This window comes from Polistes dominula, unplaced genomic scaffold, assembly GCF_049000335.1.
Source record: "Polistes dominula isolate Pdom_NZ unplaced genomic scaffold, Pdom_raw_medaka contig_80, whole genome shotgun sequence".
NCBI lineage: Eukaryota > Metazoa > Arthropoda > Insecta > Hymenoptera > Vespidae > Polistes > Polistes dominula.
The window spans coordinates 2,700,872-2,720,518 of NW_028301111.1; the positions used below are offsets into that span (position 1 = coordinate 2,700,872).

Genomic DNA, 19,647 nt, shown 5'->3' on the forward strand with positions numbered 1-19,647 from the left:
CCCAGTCATCGTCAAGAAAAAAAAAGGAGAAATAAAAAGAAAAAAAAGAATAAAAGAGAGAGAGAGAAAGACTTCGTCATCGTCATCGTTCCATCGTTGCATTTTCAAATACGGAAGAAGGAAGAATAATCTTTAAGACATTGTTGTTTCTTCATCGTTGAACCTTCACGACCCCTTCTTCTTCTTCTTCTTTCATCTTCTTCTTTTTGTTTCTATTTTTGTTTCGGTCTAATAATATTTTCTTTCAAATACAATAAAAGAGGGTTTTTGTTTTTTTTTTTTTCAAATGGATCCATCTCAATTGATATTTTGTCTTTAGTCTTTTGTTTATTGTTCATTGTTATTAGTAATGTAGAATATTATTATTAATTAATGTTTATATCTGAAAAGTAATGTATAATATTTTTATATTTAATTATAATTAAATATAAATATAATAATATATATATATCAAATAATTATTATCAATATTAATAAATTAATTTATTATTATTATGAATTTATAAAAAAAAATATATAAAATGTACAAAGATACTTTAACAAATTAATTCATTAAAAATAAAGTGTAATAATTGTTTAATATTTTTTAAATTACAAAAGAAAACATAAAATATCTGCAACACGTGTTGATATGTAAAAATAATTAAAAAAAATAATAATAATTGAACGTCCTTGACTTTTATGGTAAATTTTAACAAGAACAGAGAACCATCTAATGAGTAACACGTTCTGCCCATGGAATTATTATTACGCATACCTTCGTGACCACGAATACATTTACTAGTCGGCATTTATATTTGTGTGGGAAAGTCTACCATCACCGGAAGTTTTGTATTCAGTGTAGCGTGAGTACTTGCGGGCCCTTATTATAACCGGGTGATGCTTCTAGTTACGACCTTATCCGGCCTCAACGAACACCCTTTCCCTTTCCCTTCCATTCCCTCTTCCTCCTATTCTTCAACCTTTTGTTTCATCTTTACCAAATTCGTCATTTACTTTCTACATTCTCTTTTCAGTTTATGGAACATATTTTTGTAAAAAAAAATCAACTGCATTTTTATTCTCATGTAATTAACCCTTAAGGGGACCTTCTACTCTGCAATTTAAAAAATATTTTTTTTTTTTTTTTACATTTTTCGAATGTATATATATGTAGAAATATTGTGTTAAAATTTCAAAAAGATCCGATGTCTCTAACTACATTTTTGGTGCCTGAACGTAACTACCTCGGACCGCTTTCCTGAGCGTTCGGCGCGCACGGACGACTCTTATCTTGTTCAATCCCTTTCTCTTTCATTGTTTATTCAAGCAGTTTTTTTTATTGTAATCTGTATAATCCTTCGTATTGTCAGGTATATTTTTCGGGGGATCAGACATAGAGAAATATATAACTGTCTGAAGATGATGATATATAGATTATTAAATTATGATGATGTTAATGGGCTAATAATTTGAATAATACGTGGCCCATTGCTTGGCCCATTAATCGGCCAATGATCAACTACCATTAATGGGCCGATAATAACTGCCATTAATGGGCCGATAATAACTGCCGGTAATGGGCCGATAATAAATGCCGGTAATGGGCCGATAATAAATGCCGGTAATGGGCCGATAATAAATGCCGGTAATGGGCCGATAATAAATGCCGGTAATGGGCCAATAATAAATGCCGGTAATGGGCCAATAATAAATGCCGGTAATGGGCCGATAATAAATGCCGGTAATGGGCCGATAATAAATGCCGGTAATGGGCCGATAATAAATGCCGGTAATGGGCCGATAATAAATGCCGGTAATGGGCCGATAATAAATGCCGGTAATGGGCCGATAATAAATGCCGGTAATGGGCCGATAATAAATGCCGGTAATGGGCCAATAATAAATGCCGGTAATGGGCCAATAATAAATGCCGGTAATGGGCCGATAATAAATGCCGGTAATGGGCCGATAATAAATGCCGGTAATGGGCCGATAATAAAAGCTTTAATAACTGCGTATGGAACATGGCACCTAAACACCTGTTTAACGGCAAAAAAGTTGTTGAAATTGCGTGCAAAGTTTCAGCATGTATCTTTAACGAAGGATTTCAAACAGTGATGAAGATAATGGAAACGATGGGCATGAAACTTGGGCCAGGAGCGATCGACTTTGCTAAAAGACGCGACGACCGACGTATCGAATCTGCGAACCGTCGAAGCTCTGAGTGCTCAAAAGATACCAGATCAAAGTGGAAGAAGGCAAGACTGGAAGAAATTGAAGAATATGAACAAGAAGAAGGTCTATTGTACGGTCCAGGCATCGCAGATTTAGGTAAGAATTTTTAACGATTTTGAGTAGAAAAAAAAACTTTAAACGCGTTTATCTCGAAACTATGTTTTGAAATACTAGCTCCATCGTATCTCACGAACCAGTAAACCGATTCTTATAAAATTTAATCCACATATTCTACACATGAGCTGTAACAAAGTGACGGAGAGTTTTTTCTTATATTTTAATTTTTACTATTTATTTTTAGTCAAAAACAATAAAAAAAAGGTCAAATTTACGTTTTTTTTGTAATTTGTCCACCATTTTTTTATTTATTGATAAAATTTTTATATAAAACTGTCACTTTGTAGCTGAAGTCATACAGAATATAAAACCATTTTACTTTTATGTTTCAGGTAAGCCATTCTCAAGTTCTGATGGAGCTACCAAAGCACTAAAGTTTTAAGGTGTTTTTTTATACTACTGTTTTTGCAATAAAAAATTAATTAAAATGAAAAAATAAAAATTCATTTATATAGTTTAAGACTCAATTTAACAAACCCAACAACTTTTAGATCGATATCTTTTATAGTTTTCTTGGAAAAAATTCGCGAAAATAGCCTTTTTTTTAGGTGCTCAGAGTAGAAGGTCCCCTTAAAGTGTTATGGACGCTTATATGCGTTTGGTAAAAATTACCAGAATTGTCTATTGATGCATATACGTGTTTGTTAATATTAAATGTAAAATATTTTTATGTTTATATTAATTAATTAAATTATATTTACAGGAACCAAACACTGTAATTATTAAATACACAGTTTATTAAATATATAATAAATAATATAAAAATAATGTAATATTTATATTAATTAATTAAATTATCTATAGAAACAAAAACTCATCAACTTTAATTATTAAATATAATTTATTATTACACACATACACACACACAATCTAGTTAATAATAAATTATTAAATTTCTACAAAACATTTTAGTCAAAAATATTCACTACTCAAAGATTTAATGATATTAAATTATTTATAACAATCTTATAAAATATTACATATATTATTTCATTTGAAATGATGTGTTTTATGGTGTGTTAGTTATGATACATGATTTAAAAAGTGAATTAGAAATAAAATTCATTTGTAACACTTCAAAGATTATGAAGAACAAAACAAATTGCAATATTAAATTGCTTTTTTTAATTCTTTTTTAAATAAATTATAGAAAAATAATATACTTAAAACAATTCTTTCACCACTTAATTTAGTGTTTTATATATACAGGAATCAGTTAACTGAAGAATGCACGTGCAACTATGCAACTTTGTTTCCACATAAAAGGATAATGAAAAGAAGATAAGAAATAAGAGAATTAAATGATGATGATGATGATGATGATGATAATGATGATCATGATCATGATCGTTCCCTTAAGGTCTTATGAAAGTGTAAGAGGATATCCTGAAGAGATTGAAATGAAAAAAGAAAAATAGTACGACAATGTACCTTTGAAAAGAAATTCTCTCATGAGTGTGGTAACTAATTAACGAAAAACTTAGGGAAAGTGTAGATTAACCTTAAACAAATAACGTTTATCACATAAAAAGGAAAAAAACACAAAACAAAAATGGTTAGATTCTTAAACCTTGCTAATTTGCTTACACGTTACCACATTCATTCTTAATGAGCCGTTGCTAACCGAATTAACCTGTATCAATTAACGTTCTCGAACTATTTTCAAAGTAGAAGAAAAAGAAGATGAAATAAAAATACAAGCAGAAGAAGAAGAAGAAGAAGAAGAATTCACACGTTCCACTATAATTAGAAATATTTAGAACGAGTGAAGATGCATTTTAATCTCAATACCTTAATGAAATCTTCATTTCATTGACAAATACTATACAATTAACATTTTTAATGTTTCTATTAACGTTTCAATTTATTATACTATAACAAAACATCTATCTATAAATAAATATAACAAAATTTATCAAATAATTATTTCATTGAATTTGATGAAATATTTTCAATGTTTATTAAAACGTTTCAAATTGAATTTAATTAAAAATATCAAAGATAAAATGTTGAGTATCTAAATAAATCTAAATTAGAATAATATTAATTTAATAATATTGATAAAATATTTTCAAGAAATATATTTTAAATAAATGTTAACCAATATTGAAATAAATCAAATTGAAATTAATAAAATATTGTATCTATTTACATTAAATTATAAAATTCCTGTTATTTTATAAATAAATTCAATTAAATATTATAACATATTTATAAATAAATATATTTATTTATTTGTATTAATTATTAATTATTTTTATTATTTATTTCAAACTTACGTGTCAATTTGGTTGGTGAAGATTGAAGGGATTGCATTGATTGCACCGATTTCATTGGTCGTATCGGTCTCAATGGCTGTATAGGTTTTACAGGTTGTAAAGGTTGTATAGGTTGTCTAGGTGGTCTAGGTTGTATCGGTTGTATCGGTTGTATCGGTTGTATCGGTTGTATCGGTTGTATTGGTTGCATCTGCTGCATTGGTGGCATTTGTTGCATCGGTTGCATTGGTTGCATTGTAAATGATTGCATCGAAGAACGATAGTTCCATAATACATAATCATTCGCATAATACATGTTGTTCAAAAATGTCTATTTAACATCTATTGGCTTTCTAAAACATAAACAAATTCAATTATTAGATAATTGTATGTATTAATTTTAAATTAAATAGACAGAACAAGTGCATGAGAAGATAATATTATAATTAACAATAGTTTATTGTTTATGTTCAATCAGAAGTTGAAATGTGTTATATATTTTTGTGCAACTTTGATTTGTTAATTTGATATCCATTGTATTTCTTAGTATTATAATTTATTATGTTTAAAAATTAATTTACTTTATTTTCTAAATCTGATTTAAGTAGTTTAAGTACTTAATCTAATAAATATATACCTTATAAATTTAGAATTACATTGTTTCAAACTAATTTCTATTTAAGAATTGCAATATACCTAATTTAGTAATACCAAAAGTTAACCCTACAGTTTAAGTACCTAAACTAATAAATACACCTTTTATTTATTTAGAATTATATTATTTTAAGTTCATTCCTATTTAAAAATTGCAATATACCTAATTTTGTAATACCAAAAATTAACTTTACAGTTCAAATAAATAAACAAATAAATATATATCTTATTAATATAGTAAATTTGAAATGAAACTATAGAAAATTGTAGGAACATATAAATGCAATAGTAAAATGATCATTGGAGGAGTATTATACTCTTATGTTAGATAGTTCTATACATATATATGTATAAGGATAGAGAAAGTCATCTGTTGGCTTTTAAAGTGGCACTGCTAAGGCAAATTAGTCGAACGGATAATGGACTAATATACTCGAGAGTGCTAGAATACTAATTATCACCGACACGCACGCATCATGTTCACCACTAAAAGTTTGCCTTTCATTCGTTCGGTCATTGCCACGATATTCGGGTCAGGAGTTATGTTACTTCTGAATAATTTAACAATCCTGATCTTATGATCCTCCTTTAAACTTTTATCTCACATTTTTTTTACATTTTCTTTTTATTTATTTAAACTCAATTGCACAACAAGTTATTGCACTTGTTTGTTTAGCTCATTTACAATTCATTTACCAATTTCATCATCATCATCTTCTTCTTATTATTATTCATCTTAACTTTTTTTTTTTTTTCATAAATTATGTTTATTTTGTCATTTAAAATCTTCAATTAAACATGTTAATTGTGTACAAGAAATTTTACTAGAGTAAAGTGGTGTCCCATTTAAATTTTTTATCATAGCAAATAAACTTAACATTGTTTTGTGTTCTTTACAAATTGTTAATCAATTTTAAAATTATTCTTGCATCTAATTTAAATATTACAAAATATTATTGTTAAATGTTTATTTGATATTTTTGTTTAAGAGTTCAGTAATTTTTTTCTAAATTGATTAATTTATTATATTTTAAATAAATTACTTGGATATCATCAATTATAAACTAACCTAATTAATGATTACAAATGATTCATTCAAAGACAACAACAACAACAACAACAACAACAACAAATTCTTTTAGGAAAATAAAAAACAAACTAATAATAGTAATGAAGAAAATTATGTGTAAGTTAATTGTTCACTAATTAACTATAATTCTAAACAATATAAACATCTATCTTAGTCTTGATACTGCAATGAAGATTCATCATAAGAACCATAAGTATCAATAAATCATTCTCTTACTCTCTTTATATAACATATATCTTAACATTTTTTTTTTTTATTATTAAACATAAGAACAATCTCTTAATCGCTTATAAACTTTCGTTTCGAAATACTATTGTATTGTCCAAAGATAGTATTATAATTATAACAGTGTAATCTAATTTAACAAATCGTTTGAGAAAGAGAATTTCTCCTTTGACATGAAAAGTGTCTCACGAGTTGTTTTAAGGACGATTGGTTGGATGGATGGATTTAACGATTTGGAATCTAAGAAAACCTCCCATATGGATGACACCTAAACAAACCATGTTAACACCATGAAAAATATCTATCTTATGAAAGTAAACGTTAATTCTCTTTTACTGTAATTAAGACTTTACTAATTAACTTTCTCCTTTGTACAAAACTGTGATACAGTTGTTTGTTTGTTTTTTCCTTTCTGAGCTTTTTTTTCTAAATTTTCTTTTATTTTATCATAATTATCCTTGAAAAGAATTCTTTTTTTATTATTATTATTTTTATAGGAAATAAAGTATTGTGTTCTTTGTAGATATTTAGACTATAAATTCAGATTATTAATTATTATATTAATATAATATATATAATTAATTTATTTAACATATATTATTAATAAAATAACTAATTAATATAATTATATAAATTCAGTTATTAATATATAAACAATATTAATTATTTCAATTAAATTTGATTGAAATGATTAACGAAGGAACACGTTTGTACTTGAATTATTATAAATTTATGTTATTATATTTATTAAATAATTATTTGAGTTTCTAATGATTCAATGAATATTAATTTATATTAATTACTATCTGTATATATTATAAATATCAATTAAATTAAATTAAAATATCAAAAGTTGTTGATTCCTAATCAAATAAGTTGAAACATCACGATACAAACTTATGTAAAAACTTTCAAATGAAATTCTCACGGTTTATCATAATTCTCATTCATTTTTTCAATGATTAAATTCAATAAGAAAAAAAAAAAAAAAAAAAAACATTGAAAGAATCAGAAAAATCAGATATTTTCTTATCAACAAATTATCTTCACTTTTATATACCACTGTTTAGAAGAATAGATACTTACAATTAATTTAGAATAAAGTAAGATGATATTTTCTCACGACTGAGTATTATAAAATATTCTCATTATCTGATCTATCATTCAACATATTATAGTTAGTTTGGAAATAAGATAAATTGTAGAAAATCATCGTACCATTGTCATTTTGATTTTTTTTTTTTTTTTAAATCCTTAATATCGTTGTCTATAACTGACATAAACCGTTGCTTAGAAACGTGAGAAATGTAACCAACCCTAACTCATATATTCGTTGTTTGCAAATGCATATAATTTTTTTTTTTTTACAGTACCAACACACATATATACACATATGCATATACATTATTCATATGAGATGATACATACACAAATAAAAATGCATATACATTATTCTTCTTATAGGATGATACATTCATAAATACTCACACATACTCACATTCATAATACTGCCGTTAAGTTTAGAATTTTGTTCTCACATTTCATTCATATCTGTAATTGAGATAAAACGATCTAGAATAATCTAGACACTATCGAAAGATTTTTAATACATAATTCAATTCAATTTTTATTTTTGTTGTTGTTGTTCTTTTTAACAAAATTAACTTGAAATTATTTCACAGCTATTGTTTCGAATGATATTTGAAATATTTTATTTTGTTTTTTTGTGTTCTAAATAAAATAAGATTGTTATTAATTTAATGACAAAATTATATCTCACGAGATTAATAGAAAATTTTTCAAAAAAGTAAGGACAATTTTGCAATTACTATAATTTAGATTTGATTTGTTCAAAATTTTCAAAGATAAAATAAGAAAGAAGATTGAGAAAAATTAAAACAGTTTTCTTATTATTTTTTTTTCTTCTATAACAATATTGTTATATAATTTAATTGCAAAGTTAATTGAATTTCTAAAACAAATCTGTGAGATATATTTTTTTGTTTGTTTTTATTTTTTAAATTACGAACAATAGTTATCTAACGAGATTTGATCTTATTATACACACATACATGTCAAAAATGAACAAATAATTGAATAAAAATATACAGTAAATAAATGACTTCATTTCTTTTCATGATATAACGTTATGAATGATAAATAATGATTATAAACCTAACTGTATATATATGTAAAATGTTTATTATGTGTTTGAGAGTTGTAGCTGGTGTGGCGTTGTTTTCACCTTTTTTTTAAAAACGCCTAAAGAAGAAAATTATGCTCGTGTATATGCCGTTAATATTGCTTGCGGGAGTATAATAAGAAAAACAAAGAGAAATAGAGAGAATAAAAGAGTTAGAGAGAGAGAGAGAGAGAGAGAGAGAGAAAGGGTGAGAGGAAAAACGATAAAGAAGTCTAAGAAAGATAAGAAGTCGAATTTAAACTACTATGAAAGTAACATTAAATTAAAATCCAACGTTTATCGTTCAATTTCATTGTAAAATCGTTTTTTTCTTTTTTTTTTTAAGAATTTGTTTAACAATTTTTATCATTATCTTATTTGACTTATTATTTTTGTAATTTTGTAAAATTAATTATATAATATGTATTTATAATAAAAATAATTTATAATATTATTTAAATTTGTGTAATTAAATTTTTGCAATTTTGTAAAATTAATTATAAATAAATATTTACAATATATAAAATTTATAATAATATTTAAATTTGTCTAATTAAATTTTTTTTGGTTAATTTTATAAAATTAATTTTTACATTTAAATACTTATGTAATTTAAATATCTATTTTGTTATATATTTTTTTTACTTAGAAATATTTTTTTAAAATAAAATATTCTTATTAGTTTTTAATTAATAATAAATTATTCACATTCTTTACAAAAAAATTTCTATTAATAATATCGAAAAGAATTTATTGAATCATATTTTTTTTGTATGTTAAAATTGTTACGTCAGACTCATGAATCATTTAAAAAAATAATCAACAACAATTTAAATAAAATTTTTTTAACACGAATATATATTCACGTGATTAACAAAAAAAAAAAAATAATAATAAACGAATCAGGATACTCGTACTGTAAATTCCTTCTAGCTAAGAATAATAAGTTTTGTTTTAACTTACGATTATATACGTCAAGATGAACGAGAGAAAGATATATAGTAACCGTTAATAAAATGATTAAAAGTCAAATCAAATGAGAAAGATATTTCATCGAAGATAGAAAGAGAGAGAAATTTAAATGTCGACGAGTTAAATGCAACATCCAAGAATAGAAACAACACTTCCTTACTATACTTTATCAAGACAAACAATAATACATAATGTTGGTGCAAGGAAACCTTTTTTTTTTGAGGTTAGAATTACAATTTTTATTCTAATTTAATCACATGAATAATAAAACATCTCTGAATATTTCAAATATTATTTTTCTTTCTTTTAATTATTTATTTTTTTGCTTTTTTTTTTTATTTTTTTAAATAAATATTAATAAAAATTCTTATACAAAATGTTTAAATGCAATGATTTTGGTTAACTTCGAATTCTAATTTTATTTCTAATTTAAAATTATAATTTTGTAATTGTTTTAATTTTAATTATAATTATAATTAAAATAATTTAAAAAAATTTTTAATTAGAATAAATAATTAAAAAAAAATTGTTTAAATTATTTAAAATATTTTCAATCCAAGGATTTAGTTGAACTTCGAATTCTAATTTCCAATTCTAATTTAAAATATATAATTAAAAAAATACCCTATAAAATATTTGTAAACCTTCAAACTATACATTTGTCACTTTATTTTATTTTCAAAAAATATACAATAAACAAAATTGTTTAAATAATTTAAAAATATTTCAAATTCAAGGATCGGATAATCGTCAAGTGTAAACCTGGTGCTTGTTGTAAGCCACGTACGCCATTTCGTTTGGTATCTCGATTCAAGATCCGCATACCTCTTATGTTAGTCTTTGTGAACAAAAAAAAATAATAAAAATAATAAAAAAAATATAAGTATATGAATAAGAATAAAAATGAATAAGAAGAAGAAGTAGAAGTAGAAGTAGAAGTAGAAGTGGAAGAAGAAGAAGAAGAAGAAGAAGAAGGAGAAGAAGAAAACGAGATGAGGTTAGCACTATATATTTGCTAGAATGCACGTAGTTATCTTACTACGTGAAAAGAGAACACCATGGGATGCAACCATAATCGTACGCGGAGGACGAGCATTGGGACCAACCCGATTCTCTCCATAGTAACTGTGACACTATCCTGAAATGCATTCCAACCTGAATGACGTAGCCCATTCTCACGTACCTTTCGACGAAAGGAATGTCATCGGACTATGCTATATTCACATTCTCTTTCTCTTTCTCTTTCTCATTCTCTGTTTTTTTTTCTTTTTTTAAACATAATCTTATTTTTAGCTCATGTTCCTTCTCAATTATTTCATTCTCACGATCTTACGTATTTCATACTTTTTTTTTATTACAATGGTAAATTTAAATGTCTTTGGTCTTCAATGAAGATCAAAAATACTGAAACGATTTTAATATTTTTTTTTTTGTTATTTTGTGTGACTTTATTTCACAACTTAGTTTTTATTAGACTGTAGATAAATGTTAAATAAATTAAATAAAAATTTTACGATTATTTTTAATGAGATTGTTTGGTATTTTTTATTGCTACTTTGTGGATTTTATTATTTCGAGGTTTTTCTTTAGGTTTTTAGGTACTGTAAGTTTTCAATGAGTGGCGCTGCATTACAATTCCATTATTTGGCTATATTCACGTCAGACTTTTTTTTCAGATTTACCTATGACATAACCTAACACCTTGCTTTTTATATTTTTTTTCTCGTATATTATTATTTAATTTATTTTAGTGTAATTGTGGTATTACTTTATGTGTTTTATTTCTTAAATAAAATAATTTATACGATCCTTCTATTATACAATTTTCATTAAAGAAATTTGAGGAACAATAAAAATAATAATAATAATAATAATAATAATAATAATAATAATAAAACCACCATGGAAAATTCTTTTCTCACAGTTTCTACGAAAACATTAGACGAACCAACAATGCGAAAAGTATTTGAAGAAGAAGAAGAAGAAGAAGAAGAAGAAGAAGAAGAAGACGAAGAAAATAAGGCGAGGCTTGAGGAAAAAGAAAAAAGATAAAATGTAAGAAAAAAAAAGAAAATTACAAAAAGAAGGCCAATATGGCGAAACGATGTTACGCGAGATGCATAGAAGTAGCTTTCTTTCTTCTTCTCAACAAATTCATATCTTCGTCATCCTCTCATTGTGTGTATGTCGTTGTCCTCGTCCTCGTCGTCGTAAGTGAAGATTGGCAGTGTAACACACACACATACATACATATATATACATAACACATGGTGCTACAGTATAATGTCAAACGGTCGTAAAATTCAACAGAATCCACGCTCCACCATGGGGTTCTTCACCATATATATAAACATATATTTCTATGTGTGTATACAGCTATATAAATTTTACAAACACAAATATACTAAGATTCTCTGGGCACACGTTGCTGTGATTTTGTTAGAAAATGTTGATTTAATATTATACTAAACTATTCAATAAATTACAATATAATAATACCACGAAAAAAATATAAAAAGTAAGATTAGTTGCATATGAAAACCTGAAAAAAAGTACGACGTGAATATAGCCAAATAATTGAATTCTAATACAGTGCCATCTATTGAATTTTTACAGAACTTAGAGACTTACAGTACCCCTAAATAATTAAAACTTGAAATTAGCGATAAAAAAAATACAAAATAATCGCGTTAAAAATTAACCTAGAGTTTTTATTTAGTGCATTTAACATATATGCACAGTTTAGTATATTCTAAGTTGCAAAAAAAAAACACACACACACAAAATAAAAAAAAATATTATTAAAATTGGTTCAGTAATTTCGATCTTCATTGGAAACCAAAAATGTGACAGTGAATTTATATATATAGATGGGTACCTATATATATGGATATATATTTTTTGAATATACTTATGTATGTGGAAGTGTGTATATGTGAATATATGTAGACTTCTAGGTAAGTAGTATAGAAACGTTGTACACTTAGAAACGTGGGAGTCTTTGGTGAAGCATAATCGTGCACTGTGAAGGATAACTCGTCCAGACTTTCCCCTCGTTTATTATTTTCTCGATCAAACGGGTCCCGTGCCCTCGAGCCCTCTTCTTCGTAACGATCACGACGTGCGTTCGCGAGATCATGCGAGAGATTCATCGTTAATGCATCCCATCGAACATGAATTTTTTATTTTCCTTTTTTTTCTAACAGACACACACACACACACACACACACACACATTCTAAGCTTTGCTCTTTGTAATATACATTTTCTTTCATTGCAAAATTTATAACTTTTATATTATCCTTAATTATCTGTCTTTTTTTTGTTTGCGAAATCCTTGTCAAATGTCACGATTTAATATAATAAAAATCCTGTATATTTGATTGATTGTACAAATATGCAAATTCCAATTGCATAAATTGCAATAAAAATACATTAAAACTATTAATAAATATGATAAATATGATAAATAAAATAAATGAAATTAATTTGAACCTTTGACAATCCAAAATCAAAATTAAAACAAAACTTGTTGAACAAAATGAAATTCTGACCAAAAAAGAAAAAAAGAAAACCTTCGAACCATATCATCGATTAATAATTAATAATTATGAAAAATAAAAACAACGTAATATTAAAATACATAATTTTGATTACCAGTAAAAAAAAAAAAAAAAAAAAACAAAAACCATTTTAATATACTCAAAGTTGATAGTCGTTTCACCTGGTACACGGGTTGTGTCAGGTTCCCCGCCTTCCCCAGACCCCGTATCAATGTAGGTGACCTCGTCTCTTAATTAGCATGCCTTCGGTCCGATCGTATAAGCGAGTTTAACTAACTTTTACGTCGCCATTTGCCCGTTTCTCGTGTCCCTCGTCTTTCTCAGAGAAAAGATAGCTTCATTAGCACTGGATTATCCGTATATTCGTGCGTTTAGAAAGTGCCTGATGAACGGTGCAATGTAACAACAGTAATGTAACTTACCACACGACACTCTTCTAACTTACCATAGTAAATTAGATTCCTTTAATCTTTTTTTTCCTTACTTTAATTTGATATCAAATAAAAATAAATAAAACGACAATATATTTTGGAGGCATTGGTAGAATACAACTAACACACAAAATTATTTCATTTGTTCTAATCATTCACAATAATGTATTATAATATTTTCAATATTTGTTAACAATCAAATGAAATAATTGTTAAATCAAAAATGTAATTGTAATGTTGTTATAAAAATAAAAAATTAAATTTTGGTTTGATATTTAATCGAAACAAAAAAAAATAAAGTAGGGTTGTTTTACGTTTACCTGTACATTATCTGTACCAGTGTACAATTTTCATCGCGTGTCTCCAAGATAATAAAACGTTACGTGAATCTACGTTGTTTCACGTGTGCAAAAGATATCAAAGAACATTTCTAACTTATACTACCGTTATAACAATAATTAAAGAATAAGAACCGTTACACCACTGTGTGTAACAGATATTTTGTCTTTGTTTTTTTGGGGGTTTTTGTTTTTGTTTGTTACAGTGTACTAGTAGTACATATTTTAAAACAAATGTTACCGTGAGATTCTCATTCTGATGGCATAACTAATGTTGAGTGTTTATTAAATTGTGTATCATGCAACATTGTTTATTTATATGAGTCCTTTATTACAATAGTAAAAACAATCTCTAATTGCAATGAATTACAATCAAAAATTTCATTCCAAATATTGTGCGTTCAAAAGGGTGCATTGAAATAATTAAAAATAATTTTACAAATAGAATTAAATCGTTAGAAAATCAAATTACAATTCTTTTTGGAATATTTGAGACACGACATGTGCATCATAAATTTAAATCAAATATTCTAATAATTAAAATAAATTAAATACATCTTTAATAAATAATCATGGAATACAACCTAACCTTTAAGAAATCAATTTGCAATTTCTATTACTTTGTAGACTTAATTAATTACGTAACCAAAAACACGATCCTTGCAAGCATCAAATATTAAAATAAAATACTAATATTATAATTAAAATAAATTAAACAAATTTCTAATAAATAATCATGGAATAGAATCTAATCCTTAAGAAATCAATTTGCAATTTCTATTATTTTGTAGACTTAATTAATTACGTAACCAAAAACACGATATTTGCAGGTATCACAGGTATCAAGAATTGAAAGAGGAAAATAGTAATTAAATGAAAATAAATGAAACTAAATGACACACAGATATTTTTGTCTTCTCTCTCTCTCTCTCTCTTTCTTTCTCTCTTTCTCTCTGTCTCAATAGATAATTCTTTAAAGAAAACGAAGCTTTAGAAAATCGACATCGCGTGTTCAAATGCAAGTATCAAGCCTGAGGGCTCTAACTCTCGACACATCCAATTAACAGCGTCGATCGGCAAACATTACCTTTTGCTCTATTTTTTTTGTCCACCTCTCTCTCTCTCTCTCTTTTCTCTCTCTTTCTCTGTCTTTTCATTTTCATTTTATTTTCATTTTATTTTCTTTCTTCGACGAGTTTCGACAGAGTTGCAAAGCAACCAGGCAGGCAGGCAGGCAGGCAGGCCACCTGCAACGTACCGTCATTACTCAATATTAATGTTTATTCCGATCGGATCTGAAAGAATTTATAATCGATGTAAAAGATCGACTTGTTGTAGTAGTAGTAGTAGTAGACCATATCGTTTATTCATAAAACCAATGGAAAAGCAAACTGTATAAGAAAACATTTTTCCATCCACAACTGATGTATTACTTCATTTTATATTTTTCTTCTTCATTCCAATTGAACATTTTTAAACTCGTTCTATTATATTTTTGTTATAAATTATTTTATTTTATTATATTTGTAATAATTTAATGTATTTTGTATTATATATGTATATGTTGTTATTCGAAATTGGATGCACTGGCCACGCATTGGTGTGGTTTTGTCATAATATGTTAATTTAATATAATTTTAAACTATTAAATAAATTATAACAACACACAAAATAATACTACAACTAGAATTGAATAAATAAAATAATAATAAACGATCAAATATAAAAAGTAAGGTTAGATTATGTCATCTGTAAATTTGAAGGAAGCTTACGACGTGAATATAGCCAAATAATTGAACTCTAATACAGCACCATCTATTGAAAACTGAATATATTAAAATAATTGAATTATAATAATACAGCGCTACTTATTGGAAACTGAATATATCGAAATAAATGAATTCTAATACAGCGCTACCTATTGAGAACTTCCAGTACTTAAAAACCTAGATAACCTGTCAATCCTTAAATTATCGATAAAAAATAAAAATAAACGCGATAAAAACTATTCTATGTACTAAGTTGAAAAAAAATACACACAAAATAAAAACAAATTTCAGGAAGATCTTCATTGGAAGACCATTGAACTTCATTGGAAATCAACAATGTGGCATGGAATTTTTATACATGAAAATGTATTTATAATCTGTATTATTCTACGTGATCATTGATTAATTCATAAAAATATTAAAATACATATATTATTGAATATTTATTGCACATATATAAATATATATTTATGATATATATACATGTATAATATAAAAATACACATACATATATAAATAATCAAAAAATTTCATTAATATCATATAAATACATGTAAAAAAAAAAAATGAAATGAAATGACAAAAAAATATGCAAATAAAATAGTATACATCACACATTCACACGATTATATAAAATATTTTATGTTACATCTCATGATCATAAATGTTATAATAATTAAATCTAAAACAATCATAAAAGAAAATCTCTATAAAGTTTTGGTCAAGTTATTGGAATGCAGTTTAAATCACCGTTACAAACTAGTTGCAAACTGGTCAGGTATTATCGTTCAACAATTTAACAATTCATCTGTTGCCATTTCTTTTATTATGAATAACATTTATCCTACGAGTAGTAGGTAATAGTTCTTCACCATTAAAACACGTTGAGGTATAATCTAAAAAAAAAAAAAACAAAAAATAAAAAATAAAAAGATAAACGAAGAGGAGACGATATATACCCGGAAAACGGAATAAAGAATTTTTATTAAAAGCGAGTGTGTAAAACAGGATTCTGATGTCTCCAGAGAAAAAGATACAGAAAGAGAGAAAGAGAGAGAGAGAGAAGTAATTTCTTGCTTTAACCAGAAGAGTATACACTACTCTTTCGCGTGGGCATAGTGAAATAAAAATTCAAACGAACAAAAAAAAAAACAATACACAAAATAGAAGAAAGAAAAAAAAACTTACGACATAGCAAATTATTGCTTTAATGCGAATAATCAATACACAAGACTGGTTTCTACTTCGTTTAAAACCTTTTTATCCTTACCAGTGGTGTAACCAAGTACTGGGACTATACTTCTCTTCCTAATCGTTAAATTATTACTAGAACTTAACAACGTATAACCATCCCCCTTCTCCTCAACCCTTCTTCGTAGATTTACATATCCCAGTTATTTTACTTTTTGTTTTTTTAATAATACGAACTTGCGAAGACTCTATCGAATGTCTGGCGACAAGCCAGACAGAGAAAATACTTCTATTACTTTGTATATATATATATATATATATTTCTTCTATATAATAATAATAATAATGATAATATGAGTACGTATGTGAATGTACAATGTAAAAATATTTCCCATAAAACTTTCACGAATAAATCAAACGATTCTTGAAACACTTTTTTATCCCCTCCCTTTTTTCTTTTTCATTTTTTATTCGTTAAATTTAGAAATAAATTATATTTAATATTGCAAAAATTATTAAACATTTTGTTTAATGTATGTCACAATGAAGTTTAGTATTATATTAATAATAAAATAAATTAAATAATTAATAAATGTTTATTGCATAATAATTGTTTATTTGTTTAATAAATAACTAAATAAAATAATCAATTGTCATTGATCGATTTAACTCTTAAACAAATTCGATTAATTAAACAAATCACTCACCTTGTAATACAGATTGGTGTATATATGTGTGTGTGTATGTGTCTTCTATATTGGTGATGTAATTTTTTGGTAAACCTATCGCTAGAAGTCACAAATACTAATACAAATTCAATGGAGACACACGTATAACAGATTTATATTCATTCAACCGTAAAGATTCTAAACCAACCCTGAGGCTTAGTCAACGCACTCTGATCAAATAAACTTAGAAAATGCATAAGAATGATATAAGTATAGTTACTTATATTGTCTGTGTATATAACAGTATTAGTAACTATTATATTCCTTATACTTTATACTATTACATTCTAATCATTTTAAATTCAAAAATGTTTTACATTTTTTAAACAAACAAACATCCATAAAATTTATTTTTAATTGTAATTATTTTATCTACATTGTTTTAATTCAAACATATTAAATGATTAAACAATCATGTTCATCAACTATTTCATTTTTTTATTCTCACCTTTTTTAAATATCACTTTAATATCACCACCACTATTGCAATTATTGACAGTACTAATCTCCACGCACGATCAAGCAATTGTATCTAGTCGATCTAGATATAAATTGCAATCTGACATATACTATACTTCACTAAAGTATTCGTCAACTATGTGTACCCCTCCCCTTACTAACACGTAAATTAACTTAAAGCTTATAAACCGATTACAAGTTGTCGAACCAACGAACTGTACTTTAGCACGTTTTGTAATTCAAAAAAAAAAAAAGAAGAAAGAAAAAGAACAAAATACGTTCGATACTTCTTAACAGAACTAACATATTAGAAATGTTAGATATAACTAAAGATTTTTAATAATAATAATAATATTATATGTAATATTTATATTAAAAATACAGAGTCCTTAGAAACACTGAATATAAATATTACAAATATTATTATTATTATTAAAAATCTTTATTTGTATCTAACTTTTCAAGGGACTATGTATTTTTGAGATTATGCAATTTTGTATTTCATAGTTGCTGAAAGAAATCCTAATAAAAAGATCAAAACAAATCTATTCTGATTTTTCTACCAATCCAACTTCCCTACGTTCCAAGTTTTCACATATTTTATTTTGTGAACCTAAAAATCAACTGACTACTGAATAATATTAAATTTTTTCTAACCTAACAATATTATGTCCTTTAGAAAAATACCTAAAAAAAACAAAAAAAATTAATCATCGTTATCTAATATTTTAATAAAAATACAAGAAAAATACAAGAAAAATATTAGGAATGTATTTTTCCCTCAGAATAAATTCGCAGACACTCTCCCAAGTAAAAACAAAACAAAACAAAACAAAAATAGGTAAAATAAAGAGAGTATATGGTTGTATGTATACGTTGTAACATAGGGAACAACTATCCTATCTCGATCTGAATTACCTTTCCAAGGCGAGTCACCTATAAAACCCACTAACACAACCACCATAACGATCTGCCTGGTGTACACGCGTAAAATGCATTTAAAAACAAGAAGCAGTAATGTACTTTTGCCAAAGGGGTTATGCTACTACTACTAATACAACTACTACCATTTACGAGTACAATAATTACATTGTTTATTAACTCATTCCACGATCAGGACCACCCTTCCCCTTTCCCCACAAACTACTCCTTCTCAAAACCTCACCCAACCCAACTCATACACACATTCATCCCACTCTTTAACCCATCGGGTTAATCATTTTTTTTTTTTTTATTTATTTATTTATTATTTCTTCTTTATTTTCCACCAAGCTTATATATCGGGAGAGATCAAGTATGCTAATACAAATAGGTATGTACATTTATGTGTATATATGTGTATGTGTCCGGTTGAAACGTTTATTTATAGTTTGCTCCTGTATCCCTACACTTTTACAGATGCGTGTGGTATCTGAAAAATGTGATTAAAAAAAGGGAAAAAAATAAATAAAGGC

At 26.2% G+C, this 19,647-nt stretch overlaps 1 protein-coding gene across 1 annotated transcript in view; it reads right to left on the reverse strand.

Moving 5' to 3' along the window:
- Positions 1-237: 237 nt before the first annotated feature.
- The window catches only part of LOC149031142 (uncharacterized), a 67,171-nt gene continuing 47,761 nt past the window's right edge, over positions 238-19,647 (reverse strand). Inside the window, exons 2-3 of the mRNA XM_089176681.1 lie at positions 4,614-4,945; positions 238-382 (exon numbers count right to left, since the gene is read on the reverse strand). Coding sequence (XP_089032807.1) covers positions 366-382; positions 4,614-4,908 — 312 coding nt within the window. The 5' untranslated portion in view covers positions 4,909-4,945 and the 3' untranslated portion in view covers positions 238-365. The remainder of the gene's footprint in view (positions 383-4,613; positions 4,946-19,647) is intronic.